This window comes from Oryza glaberrima, chromosome 10, assembly GCF_000147395.1.
Source record: "Oryza glaberrima chromosome 10, OglaRS2, whole genome shotgun sequence".
Taxonomy (NCBI): domain Eukaryota; kingdom Viridiplantae; phylum Streptophyta; class Magnoliopsida; order Poales; family Poaceae; genus Oryza; species Oryza glaberrima.
In genome coordinates this window covers 8220885-8235032 of record NC_068335.1, presented here as the reverse complement: position 1 = coordinate 8235032, position 14148 = coordinate 8220885, and the positions used below count along the sequence as shown (strand labels likewise).

The window sequence follows — 14148 nt, the reverse complement described above, 5'->3', positions numbered from 1 at the left end:
AGAAGCTAGACGAATGAAGTAATATGAACCAGTATATGCATTGTTAATTATTAGCAGGTTCTAGTAAATCAGCAGTACTCTAACGAGGGATTTAGTATATACTGGATGCCACGAAATTAAATGCTAATAGAGAGGAATTTAGTATATACTGGATGCCACCAAATTCCTGTACCGGCCGGAGTGCGTGCACGCATGCAGTAATTTGAAAAGCAAGGAACGGTATTTCCTTTAAATTTTCTTTTTAATCCAATTATTTAGTATCCAATAAGAAGAGGGTGTATATATACCTGGGTGTACAGAATGACCGTCCTAGGAAAATGATTATATACACCCCTCCCCAGTAACTATTTTACCCCCCCTCCCTCTTCTCCCTTTGGCCAATCCCTCCCCCACCTTTTCTAAGGCTCAAATCCCTCCTCCCACCTCAGTCAAAGGCAAGTCAAAGCCTCCTTCCGCCGGTCAAACCCGAGTCAAACCCGCCCATTGACTCTCTCCCCCACCCACCACTTTGCTGTTCACGTCTCGCAGGAATTTCACAGTAACATAACGGTCGTCGTGCGGTAACATGACAACTTTCTCGTAGTAACAACATCAAAAAGTAGTCATGATAGATCTAGTTTTGTTAATCATTTTTTTACGAACATCATGGTGCAGACGGATTAGAAAAATACTATATAATGTGAGAGATATTGCTCTCTAAAGATTGAGATTTACTTTTTTTTTAAGTTCTCGTCACTTTAGAACGGCATAGTAACGCGACAATCAATAATATGCAGTAACACTACTACTTTCCACACAGTAACAACGTTATAAAAGCATTTGTGTCTCGATCATCGTGTAGTACCAGGACTATTTTTCTCGCTGTAATGTCGTTTTAAAGCATTATGATGAAAACGGTTCTAAAAAATAATATGCAATGTGAGAGATATTATTGTTTAAGGATTAGAATTCTGAAAGTTTATTTGTAATAAGCTTTGCTTCTATATATTTTTGTATGGATAAAGAGAAGTAATTTTAGCACTTGTGTTAACTTGTGACCATACACATGCACTTTTTTAGCACTTGTATTTTACACAAGATTGAGATTTAAAAATTTAGCTATGCACAAGCAGTGATACTATAGTAGTACCGTTACAACCATATGTTCTCTGTTACTGCAAATTCACCACGATGTTACTGCAAAAAGTGCAGTAATGACCTACAAATTTCGCAGTAACGACCTATAAATTTCGCAGTAACGTATCGTGTTACTGCACTTTTGCGATAATGTTACTACCAAACCATAGTAACAATGTATATTTCCTAAAATAACATAACGGGTTTGTGTTCACCAAATTTGAACAGATATATAGAGAAAGCAAATAATGATCTCAAACCACATAGTGTCATAAGGTGAATTGGTTAGGAGAGTTTGTTATGAACCATGAGATTATGGGTTCTAGTCGTCAATTCACCAATTAATTTTTATTTGGTCTCCTAAATGAGAAAACAAGGGTAAATAGACCGCTTATGCATAATTATGACGTCCGGTTTGCTACATATCAACGATCCTTACACAACCCTGCACTTTTAAAGCCATTCAGGTCAGCAAAATTCCCAGCCATCCTCGTTGGTATCCCCCCCTGTGCCATTGTTTTTGTCAGCCATGCCACTGCCATTCCACACACGGATGATTCTTTTGCTGCCATTTGGATCATCACCAACCGCTGCATTAGCACCCTCGGCTACTGTATGTTTATCTGTAGACTCAACTGCTTCAATAGCCCTATCAGCAGAACTCCCACTCTTGTGAAGCGAAGATTGCAGCGAAGAGGAGAGGCTCGACATTTTTGACCGCTGTAACTTGCAGAACGATAAGCGCTCATCCACTATTTGTTTGAGTTGGGACACATCCTCACAGATCACAGTCATCTCACCTCTGCAAATACAGATAAGGATTAAATTAGAATACTTAATATATATCTATACTCTATATACTCATTTAAAAGAGAGCAATGGTGGTGGCAGTGACCACCAACTTTGTTGTATTCTTTTTACCAACTACCCTTTATGTACTAAAATATTATTTACCAATATCTTCTTTCGTCTCAGAATTTAAGTTTATCATGCAAATACAGACATGGATGAAATTGTTCCGAACAATGTTAGCACATGTAGAATTCATTTTATCCGTAGCAAAGAACAGGTATTTAGCTAGTTTATATAAAACAGCAAAGTCTGCTACAAGTGCTATGAATCATTTATTACGGTTAGTTAAATGGCACACTGTTGCAGATAAAATACTACTCCATCCTACAACTAACATCATACATAACAGAACAGAGGGAGTAACATATGAATACACTGGAATAATTAAAAGTATCACATACGAGTTGCTCATGTTTGGCAGAGGAGTTACTTTTCTGTTCACTTGTTTTAGAACGTGGAGACAAAATCAATTTCTAATATGACAAGAACACCAAGGTGGCATTTTATAAGTACCACGCTTGTGTTTAATAAAACAGGAAATACATTATTTGAATGTGTAAGAGAAAGATATTTGTTGGTGAGCATCATCCAAATATATAAAAAAAATCAACTAGTCCAACATCTCTAGCAGTACACATTAGGATGATTTGTAACTGAATTAAATAGCTTAGTGACGCTTATGAGATGAGAAGTTCGGACTTCAGAACTTACTGCAATGTATCAACGATTTGACCCCGCTCAACCAAGAATGCCTTCAGCTGCCCATCAAACAGTACATTTAACATTAGTAGTTGGAAATAACTTCAGCTTAGTTTTGAATATTTTTCTTGTTAGGCATAAGTTATAGTTCACTACCATCAGTACTTCAAACATAAGCGGTGCATAGCTAACTACTTCAAGAAGAAATGATCCTTACAATATGGATTACATAAAGGAAAGAAAATAGTACAGATAATGGTAGTACTTAAAGTTCGCTAGTGTTTAAAGGCTGCAGACTGATACCTTTAAATTCTCCTCAGCTTCTTTCTGCAGCTTTCTTGATTCTTCAACGGCTAAGTTCATCTCCTTTTCCTGCTCATCAAGCAGTGCCTGAGCAGAAGCTTCCTTTTGAATCTTCTTCTCCTCAGCCGCATCGATTTCTTGTTGTGCAGCAACCAATCTGTGCTCAAGTGTTTGGCGTATCTATAGATTAATAAAACTAAAAATTAAATTTATCTTTTATTCAGCATAACGAAGTGAACAAAGTTTGTAATTATAGTATTACACACCGCAAAGGGCAAACTATTAGCGACTGTTTGTTTTTTTCACTATTCTTAATCTGCAACAGATTAAAGAACAGAACATTTGAAGAGTTGCAACTGTAGCCATCATTCAGTGTTTTGGTAGAAAGCAAAGTCAAAATAGGACAATTACACACCCTCTACCATAAAGACCAAATTAGCCACACGAGGGAAATTCCAGTCTAATATAGCACATCCATTCATTTTTATCTTTCACATTTGTATACATTTCACAAAACAACATATTGAGAGTGTCACATTAAACACCAGGTTTTAGTGTTTGTTTCACTTAACACCATGTAGAAGGCCATATGCCCATAGCCCCATATATAACACAAAATATCATGTTTTAGCAATCGAGACTGACACGTAGGCACATGGGGTGGAAAGGAGACACCACATCAGGTGGGCACCTTTTGCCAGGTTAAGATCGCATCACAGACTAAAGAAAACATCCTGCTACCAAATTCATCATTCTCCCTAATCCAATCCCACCTTATCTCTTTCTTCCATTCTACGTAATCCCTACCATCTCTCAACTTTCTCTTCCTGATCTCCACTCAATGACACCGCTGCAAAAATGATACACCAGACAGCAGCACTTGACCTCAACCACCAATTGGCACAGGGTTCCCCACTCCCCCCTAACTGTGAATCAAAATTGAGCATGACTAGCACCTGCAGCATTGAGTCTGCATCATGCCGTATGCTGAGGAGCAGGCTGGAGACCAATTGCTGCAGCTGGCTAGCCAAAGACAATGTGACATCACCATTGCCTTTGCAAGGATCAGCTAACATACAACTTCACACGACCACATGTCGCTGCAATTGCGAAAACCTGGGGTCTGTGCTGGCTTTTAACCGTATGCTATGTGAAAAGAAAATTTAAAGCATGATTGTTTTGTGTTACATTTACGTATGACTCCAAACATAGTGTTTTGTGACATTTAATGTTAAAATTTTGCGCACATTGCCTTTTGTGGCTTTCATGCAGGATAAGCAATGTCAAAAAAGAATTGGTGCACAAGAAACATAAAACATACCTCCTCAATTACCACTAGATAGTTCTTCCTCTCATCTGACAGCCTCTGAAGTCGCGATTGGAGCTCCCGTGCCTCTGTGGTTAAAATAGATTTCTCACCAAAAACCTCACAAGCATGCTGCACATAAAATTCATTACACAGATTGCTTTATGTAAAAAGGAATTAGGAGTTCCCTCTTCAGTAAAATATGATGTCATAAAAGAACAAACCATATCATTTGCTTCCTTCGCATGATTTAACATTTCCTTCAGCTTCCCCACTTTGGTGAGAATGCTTGTCCCAGCAATAGATGATTCATGCTTGGCCACTTCAGCCTTTTCTTCCAGAACTTCTACATCCTGTATCATCTTAGAGACCAACTCTAGAGAAGGTAACAGATCATTCTGCATAATGTCCAAGCACTTCAGCAACAATCTAAACCAACCATTATAATATACAATGTACAGGGCAGTAACTACATTAGTGTTGTGAATGAAAAGAGAAACTGTTACAGCCTAAAATATGTACTAGTAATTTTAGTGATAGTACAGCTTGCATTTAACCCAGGAACTCAAAGTCGATCCATGCTTTAAGAAGGTGCTAGACGCTAAATAGTTGGCAGGGCCAACAGAACCTAGGGGTGCCTACGACCAACTCGACTAGTGAACAGTAAATCCCGAACAATTGGTGCTATTACATAAAAGCTAGATAGAACACTCAAAAGCAACAGGCTCCCAAGGCAGATTAGGTGCCTAATTCACCATCTAATGCCTATCACTCTGGCTACATGGCACCGAGCACCTAATAGACACCTAAGCAGTGCCTAAGGCCGACTTCAAGAACACTGAGTGACTCGTCAATTTACTGTCAGTCATCCTTGTAATATAGATGCTAGCCATGAGAATGGCACGCAAAGAATACACTACCCATAGCCCTGAACGACTTATCATAATCTGTTCAGCCAGGTCTGATTGCCTGATTAGCAACATGACAAGCCAGCTAAAAGTTAATGGCCAATGAGCCAATTGAAATCCAATCAGCATACTCTCCTACAACTATATGATTATTTGGTATTACCTCCATGCCAAAAGGAGTTGTTTTTTGCCAACACGAATCTGGACATGCACTTATCCAGATTCATGTACAAAAGGGAACTCCTTTTCGGATGAAGGTTAAATATGTCAAATCTTCCATCTCTTTATCATTCAATAAAATAACTACTCATCTCCTATACCCATCAAAGTAGTCAACAAAAGTAAATTTATTTTTAGTCAATAGTTCTTCGCTTCATTCCTATAGATGAACCACTACTGAAACGTAGAAAGCTCATAGCACCCTGAAGTCCCAATTTTGTTATGCCATTCAATCCAGATTTTCAAAGTACACAACATCAACACACCAGAACAACCACCCAAAAAGCTTTTCTTTTCACCTACCCAGTAAGCGAGCTTTGAGATTAACATAGAAACAAAAATTAACCCAAACCATGAAATGTCAGAAGACAAAATGGAAAAGCACATACCAACAGGAGCAAGTGTATATCTATAAGTGTAAATGCACAGCAAAGAGCATATGCAGTGTTACAGAAAACAATTGTCTCTGGCAAGTCGATAATTGGAGTACCTTATTGCTTTTGGCATCAGAAATGGAATCATCGAGGGATTCAATACTAACAGAATGAGTTGAAGCAATGGTAGCAAGGTGATTCAAATTAAGATCAGGGAGCAAGTCAGCTTTGCCGATGCTGTTGGTGTCCTGTTCTCCGCCAAGCCCCTTAGAGGATTTTCTAGCGTCTGGAATCGGAATGTTCAGCACATGGGCAAACTGATATGTTCCACAGGTTCCAAATGAATCTTCACTGTTGGAAACACCAGCAGAAGACTTCAAGGAATAATTCACATCATTTATGTCCACATAATCAAGAGGTAAAGTGATTGAATTATCCTTTGTAACACAACCATCAGCTGGGATTGGGTTGTCAGAATCTTGCTTGTGGACATATGCAACATTGGGTTGTGTGCTAGAATTTCCACTTTCTCCATTGAGTATTGCATCTAGATATTCACTTAACAAATGTCCGTCATGTCCAACATAAGAAATATCAACAGGTTCTGGGACATTGCGGATAGGCAGGTGAAGTTGTTCATTCATCCATGGGTATGATGAATGTGATTCCACTTCATCCACCACATTCCTTTGCCTATCATTTGTGATCTCCATAGAAGATTTGCATTGTGTAGAGTGGACATTTTCATCAACTTCAACCTGCTTACCATGCCCTGATGTGAAAATCCACTCATTAGAATAATGCCCAAAAAGAATGGGAAGCATAAGAAGTGACAGTACAACAGAAAGAAATGGCTATAAATAAAACTAAGTTGAGCTCCATAGAGAGTCACTTAAAAAAATTAACAGAAACAAATGATTAACCTGCCTTAGAGCATGCCCAATAGACTTGCTAAATGAATCCCAATCCTGAAAATAGGGGATTTTTGTTGAAAAACCCAATCCAACAGTCACCCTATCCTCAAGCCCAATACTTATGATTCCCAAACCCTGGTTTCTTGTTCTGTATTTGTAGGGGAGTCTGTTCACCCCCAACCACAGCGAAACCGGCCTCCTCGCGCGCGCAGCGAAACGTTCCCACGCCTCTTTGCGCCCTCGTCTGCCACCTGTTTGATCCATTCCATCGCTGGCGTTCTCTTGTTTGGCTATGTCACAACAGATCAGTGAGATTGGCTAGGGGACTACCTCCTTGCCACGAACGCACCCAATACACTCCAATATCTCAGTGTTCCGTTTTTCAAGAGATTAAGGCAAGCACAGCAGTCCGGCAACTGGTTGGCTGGGGGCGATGGCGACCTGCGGTGGGGGCGGCGCCGCCTGTGGGCAGGGAGAGGAGGATCAGGCGTGCGTACAGCGGAGGGGGAAGAGGCCGATCAACTATCAAGTGGTCCCACACTGCTTATGTGGCAAACCATCAGACTATTGGGATTTAATTTTTGGGTTTCTCTTGGAGGAGGGAGTGGTAGTTGAGCCTAATTTTTGTTTTCATATTTCCAATTTAGAATTTTTGGGAGTTAAATATTAGGAGACTGTTGGGCATGCTCTTACATCATTTGGTTAATTGATAACAACTTAACCCGCCAGTTTTTTTTTTATTTTAAACAAGTAAAATAAATGTCGGTGACAGAACTTCATAGGTTTGTTTCGGTTTCTATCCTTGTATTAGATTCATACGATCTGAAATGGTATCATCCTACATAGAAGTATCAAATGCATGCTAACATCTTCAACTGGATCTACTTTACGGTAAGGATAGATATATCTCAACAAACCTACCCAATTGGAAACCTTTCACGCTAAATACAGCATTACATACTTACCAGCAGAAGAGGAATCCCCTGTTTCAGAAGTACCATCAGAAGCTGACGAAGTTGCAATACAGCATGGCGCAATTTCTTGACGAACAGACGAAACTGTAGGTGGACTTGTAGATGTAACAGACGGCATGACTTCATCAAGGATTGCGACTACAGCAGAATCAACATCATTGTGGTGCTCAATGGCAACAGCCTTCAGTATGCGAGGATCAACCTGCAGATAAGAGAAGGAAATAAATAAAAATAAAAAACTAATGCAGGTATAATACTGAAAGTGCAGATTACACAACCCATGGCACGCAAGCCCCCACAAGAAGCAACACGAAATCTTCCTCATGGTACTAAAAAATCTAGTCTCGCCTCACCGCAACGGGCACCTCATAGCACCATCAGATGTTCCCACATATCCGCCCATAAGCAGTTCTTCGTTAGGTTACATATCACAGAATAAAAATCGTTCTTTACCAAACCAATGGCAATAATCAGAGCTTCATCCGAGATGGGAAAGAGACCCGAGCGTACCTGAGGGAATAGCTCCTGAAGGGAGATGAAGACGGCCTTATGATCGCCCATCTCGGAACCCTAGGTGACGAGGCCCAGAAAAGAAGCAGAACCGCACGGCGCAGCTCTGACGGCGGGGAGGGGCCGAAAACGTTAGGGTTTGGGTATTCCCCTCTCCGATCGCCGCGGCAAGGTTTGGAGGCAGGGGCGTAGCGGACGATCCGAGATCGAGGGCGGCGGCGGCGTCGCAGGCAAGATTGCTCCGACCGAGCGAGGGTGAAGTGGTGTGTCGAGGTCGCCTGTGCCGATTACGAGCGAGACGAGGGGAAGGAGAAGAAGGGACGGGTGTGTTTGGTTGCTCGAATGCTCTCAGCCTGGCTCGTATGCCTCGTCCAGGCTGGGTTTAGCATGGGAGGTCTTTAGATGTGGGCCATTAAAAAAGATGGTGCCTCTCTCTGTGTCACTAAAAAAATTCGAGCCTACCTCTATGTCATCGTCGAACTTTATTGTGCCCTTCATACTATTCCGTCGCTATTCTGTTTGGTTTTAATCGTTTGGCAGCTCTGACATGTGTGTCCGGGCAAGAAAAATGTCCCTCTTGCCCTTTTAATCTCTGCTTCGTTCCCCTGCTTTTTTTTCTTCCTTTTCACCACAGAGAGAGGGCGGCGCTGGCCAGCGACTAGGAAGGGCGGGGTGGCATGGCGAGGCTGGCGACCGGCGCTAAGCGGCGGATTGGTGCAGGTTCGATGGCGGCGGTGACATGCTCCCCCTCCCCTCCCCTCCCCGCTCCGCATGGCACCGAAGCGCCCCGCCGAGGAGGCCAACGCGGCAGCAGCAGTGGGATCGGCCTCCGAGGGCACGGGCCGTCGCCGCGCGTCTCCCGCCTCCTCGACATCGCCCGCTGTGTGCGCGCTCGCTCCGTCGTCGCCATGGCCGCCTGGAACGGCGGCGAGATGGGGCGCCACAAGCGTTCACGCTCCCTCTCGGTGACCTCCTCGGCGACGCCCTCGTCAGACGCCACCAAGCTCGACTTCACCGCCGCTGACGTCGCCTGCCCGTTCGGCCGCGTCGATGCGCTCGGCCCCGTCGAGCTCCGCGAGACCGCCTACGAGATCTTCATGTCATGCCGCTCCTCCTCCGGCGGGAACACCGCCGGCGCCCGTGGCGCGGCCATGGAGGCGGCGGAGGTGTCGTCGCCGGTGGCCAGGCCGAGGGGCGGCGGCGGCAGCCGCATCAAGAAGGCACTGGGGCTCAAGGCGAGGCGGTTGTCATCGTTGGCGGTGGCGGCGACGGAGCCGATGATGGTGCGCACGCTGAAACAGACATTGGGGCCGGCGTTACCCGGGCGTGGACGGCAGCTGATGACATCGGCGGAGATCATGCGGCAGCAGATCCGCGTCACTGAGCAGAACAATGCGCGGCTGCGGCGGACGCTGATGCGCACTATCGTCGGGCAGGTCGGCACGAGCTCCTCCGGCAGCTGAAGCCGGTGGAGTTCACCGACGGCGAGGAGTACCACCAGTGGCAGTTCCGGCAGGTGAAGCTCCTCGAGGCCGGCCTCATCCTCCACCCTTCCCTCCCTCTCGACCGCCTCAACTCCGCCGTGCTCCGCTTCCGCGAGGTGATGCGCGTCACCGAGATCCGCGCCATCGACACCGCTAAGAACTCCAACGCCATGCGCACCCTCACCAGCGCCGTCCATGCCCTCGCCTGGCGCTCCGGCGTCGGCAGCGGTGGCGGGGACGCCTGCCACTGGGCCGACGGCTACTCCCTCAACGTCCTCCTCTACGTCTCCCTTCTCCACACGCCCTCCCATCTCGAACCCTTCCTCTCATGCCCAAGGGGCAACCAAGTCATTTTGCTGCTCCGTTACCACCGTTAGAACCAAAAACGGACGGAATGGTGTGAAGTGCGCGATAAAGTTCGACGATGGCATAGAGGGAGAACTTTTTAGTGGCACAAAGGCAGGCACCATCTTTTTTAATGGCACACAGGGAAAAACCTCTTAGCGTGGTTAGAATGTTGCAATAGGAGTTGTTTGGTTGTATGCATTAGATGAGTCCCCGGTTCGTATGAGATAATGTTTGGTTGGTTGGATCTAAAAACTTGTATGCAAAAGATTGTGTTTGGTTGGATGCATGTACTTTGAACTCAGTTGCCTCTTTATTTGGATGGTGATATTACCCCAACCATTCATAAATATTATCTAATCTATAGTCTTTTAAACTTTAACAAAATATAGTAACAAATTTAATTAGGTAGAACAAATAAAATTAATCATTTAGTGAATTTGAAGTTCACTAGGGTGTGTTTGAGGAGGAGGGGATTGAGAAGATTGGAAAGATACGCAAAACGAGGTGGGCCATTAGCGCATGATTAATTGAGTATTAACTATTTTAAATTACAAAAATTGATTAATATGATTTTTTAAAGTAACTTTCCTATAGAAATTTTTTGTATGTCCAAAAATCATGTTTTGGTGCTTTTTGAACTTTTTCATTCCGGTCAAAAACATCGCACCCGTGGGGGCTCAATATATGCCAATATTGGCATAAATTGACAAAAGTTCATCGCGCGAATCACGAAGTGAGTTTTTGCTACTAACGCACCCAATACACTCCAATATGTCCAAAAATCATGTTTTGGTCTTTTTGAACTTTTTCATTCCGGTCAAAAACATAGCACCCGTGGGGGCTCAATATATGCCAATATTGACATTAATTGACAAAAGTTTGCCGTGTGAATAACAAAGTGAGTTTTTGGCACGAACGCACCCAATACACTCCAATGTGTCCAAAAATCGTGTTTTGGTGCTTTTTGAACTTTTTCATTCCGGTCAAAAACTGAGTTTTTGCTACTAACGCACCCAATACACTCCAATATGTCCAAAAATCATGTTTTGGTCTTTTTGAACTTTTTCATTCCGGTCAAAAACATAGCACCCGTGGGGGCTCAATATATGCCAATATTGACATTAATTGACAAAAGTTTGCCGCGCGAATAACAAAGTGAGTTTTTGGCACGAACGCACCCAATACACTCCAATGTGTCCAAAAATCGTGTTTTGGTGCTTTTTGAACTTTTTCATTCCGGTCAAAAACTGAATTTTTGCTACTAACGCACCCAATACACTCCAATATGTCCAAAAATCATGTTTTGGTCTTTTTGAACTTTTTCATTCCGGTCAAAAACATAGCACCCGTGGGGGCTCACTATATGCCATTATTGGTATTAATTGACAAAAGTTCGCTAATGTTTTTCCTAAGAACGCACACAATACACTCCAATATGTCCAAAAATCATGTTTTTGTGAATTTTGTACTTTTTCATTCCGGTGAAAAAACATCGCACCCGTGGGGGCTTAATATATGCCAATATTGGCATTAATTGACAAAAGTTCGTCGTGCGAATCACGAACTGAGTTTTTGACACGAACGCACCCAATACTCTCCAATATGTCCAAAAATCATGTTTTGGTGCCTTTTCAACTTTTTCATTCCGGTCAAAAACATCGCACCCGTGGGGGCTCAATATATGCCAATATTGGCATAAATTGACAAAAGTTCATCGCGCGAATCACGAAGTGAGTTTTTTCTACGAACGCACCCAATACACTCCAATATGTCCAAAAATCATGTTTTGGTGCCTTTTCAACTTTTTCATTCCGGTCAAAAGGATCGCACTCGTGGGGGCTCAATATGTGCCAATATTGGCATTAATTGACAAAAGTTCGTCGTGCGAATCACGAACTGAGTTTTTGACACGAACGCACCCAATACTCTCCAATATGTCCAAAAATCATGTTTTGGTGCCTTTTCAACTTTTTCATTCCGGTCAAAAACATCGCACCCGTGGGGGCTCAATATATGCCAATATTGGCATAAATTGACAAAAGTTCATCGCGCGAATCACGAAGTGAGTTTTTGCTACGAACGCACCCAATACACTCCAATATGTCCAACAATCATGTTTTGGTGCTTTTTGAACTTTTTCATTCCGGTCAAAAACATCGCACCCGTGGGGGCTCAATATATGCCAATATTGGCATAAATTGACAAAAGTTCATCGCGCGAATCACGAAGTGAGTTTTTGCTACTAACGCACCCAATACACTCCAATATGTCCAAAAATCATGTTTTGGTCTTTTTGAACTTTTTCATTCCGGTCAAAAACATCGCACCCGTGGGGGCTCAATATATGCCATTATTGGCATTATTTGACAAAAGTTCGTTAATGTTTTTGCCACGAACGCCCCAAATACACTCCAATATGTCCAAAAATCATGTTTTGGTGCCTTTTCAACTTTTTCATTCCGATCAAAAGCATCGCACTCGTGGGGGCTCAATATGTGCCAATATTGGCATTAATTGACAAAAGTTCGTCGTGCGAATCACGAACTGAGTTTTTGACACGAACGCACCCAATACTCTCCAATATGTCCAAAAATCATGTTTTGGTGCTTTTTCAACTTTTTCATTCCATTTAAAAACATCGCACCCGTGGGGGCTCAATATATGCCATTATTGGGATTATTTGACATAAGTTCGTTAATGTTTTTGCCACGAACGCCCCAAACACTCCAATATGTCCAAAAATCATGTTTTGGTGCTTTTTGAACTTTTTCATTCCGGTGAAAACATCGCACCCGTGGGGGCTCTATATATGCCATTATTGGCATTATTTGACAAAAGTTCGTTAATGTTTTTGCCACGAACGCCCCAAATACACTCCAATATGTCCAAAAATCATGTTTTGGTGCCTTTTCAACTTTTTCATTCCGGTCAAAAGGATCGCACTCGTGGGGGCTCAATATGTGCCAATATTGGCATTAATTGACAAAAGTTCGTCGTGCGAATCACGAACTGAGTTTTTGACACGAACGCACCCAATACTCTCCAATATGTCCAAATATCATGTTTTGGTGCCTTTTCAACTTTTTCATTCCGGTCAAAAACATCGCACCCGTGGGGGCTCAATATATGCCAATATTGGCATATATTGACAAAAGTTCATCGCGCGAATCACGAAGTGAGTTTTTGCTACGAACGCACCCAATACACTCCAATATGTCCAAAAATCATGTTTTGGTGCTTTTTGAACTTTTTCATTCCGGTCAAAAACATCGCACCCGTGGGGGCTCAATATATGCCAATATTGGCATAAATTGACAAAAGTTCATCGCGCGAATCACGAAGTGAGTTTTTGCTACTAACGCACCCAATACACTCCAATATGTCCAAAAATCATGTTTTGGTCTTTTTGAACTTTTTCATTCCGGTCAAAAACATCGCACCCGTGGGGGCTTAATATATGCCATTATTGGCATTATTTGACAAAAGTTCGTTATTGTTTTTGCCACGAACGCCCCAAATACACTCCAATATGTCCAAAAATCATGTTTTGGTGCCTTTTCAACTTTTTCATTCCGGTCAAAAGGATCGCACTCGTGGGGGCTCAATATGTGCCAATATTGGCATTAATTGACAAAAGTTCGTCGTGCGAATCACGAATTGAGTTTTTGACACGAACGCACCCAATACTCTCCAATATGTCCAAAAATCATGTTTTGGTGCCTTTTCAACTTTTCCATTCCGGTCAAAAACATCGCACCCGTAGGGGCTCAATATATGCCAATATTGGCATAAATTGACAAAAGTTCATCGCGCGAATCACGAAGTGAGTTTTTGCTACGAACGCACCCAATACACTCCAATATGTCCAAAAATCATGTTTTGGTCTTTTTGAACTTTTTCATTCCGGTCAAAAACATAGCACCCGTGGGGGCTCAATATATGCCAATATTGACATTAATTGACAATAGTTTGCCGCGCGAATAACAAAGTGAGTTTTTGGCACGAACGCACCCAATACACTCCAATGTGTCCAAAAATCGTGTTTTGGTGCTTTTTGAACTTTTTCATTCCGCTCAAAAACTGAGTTTTTGCTACTAACGCACCCAATACACTCCTATATGTCCAAAAATCATGTTTTGGT

General features: G+C 42.8%; 1 protein-coding gene across 1 annotated transcript; it reads right to left on the bottom strand.

Moving 5' to 3' along the window:
- Window positions 1-1289: 1289 nt before the first annotated feature.
- Window positions 1290-8542, bottom strand: LOC127752575 (uncharacterized). Its single transcript, XM_052277986.1, has 8 exons — window positions 8176-8542; window positions 7657-7867; window positions 5894-6549; window positions 4501-4674; window positions 4292-4408; window positions 2971-3150; window positions 2680-2726; window positions 1290-1918 (listed from the first exon to the last, which is right to left on the bottom strand). Exons 1-8 carry the CDS (start codon window positions 8224-8226, stop codon window positions 1585-1587), a joined length of 1770 nt encoding a protein of 589 aa, XP_052133946.1. The 5' UTR covers window positions 8227-8542; the 3' UTR covers window positions 1290-1584.
- Window positions 8543-14148: the final 5606 nt, after the last annotated feature.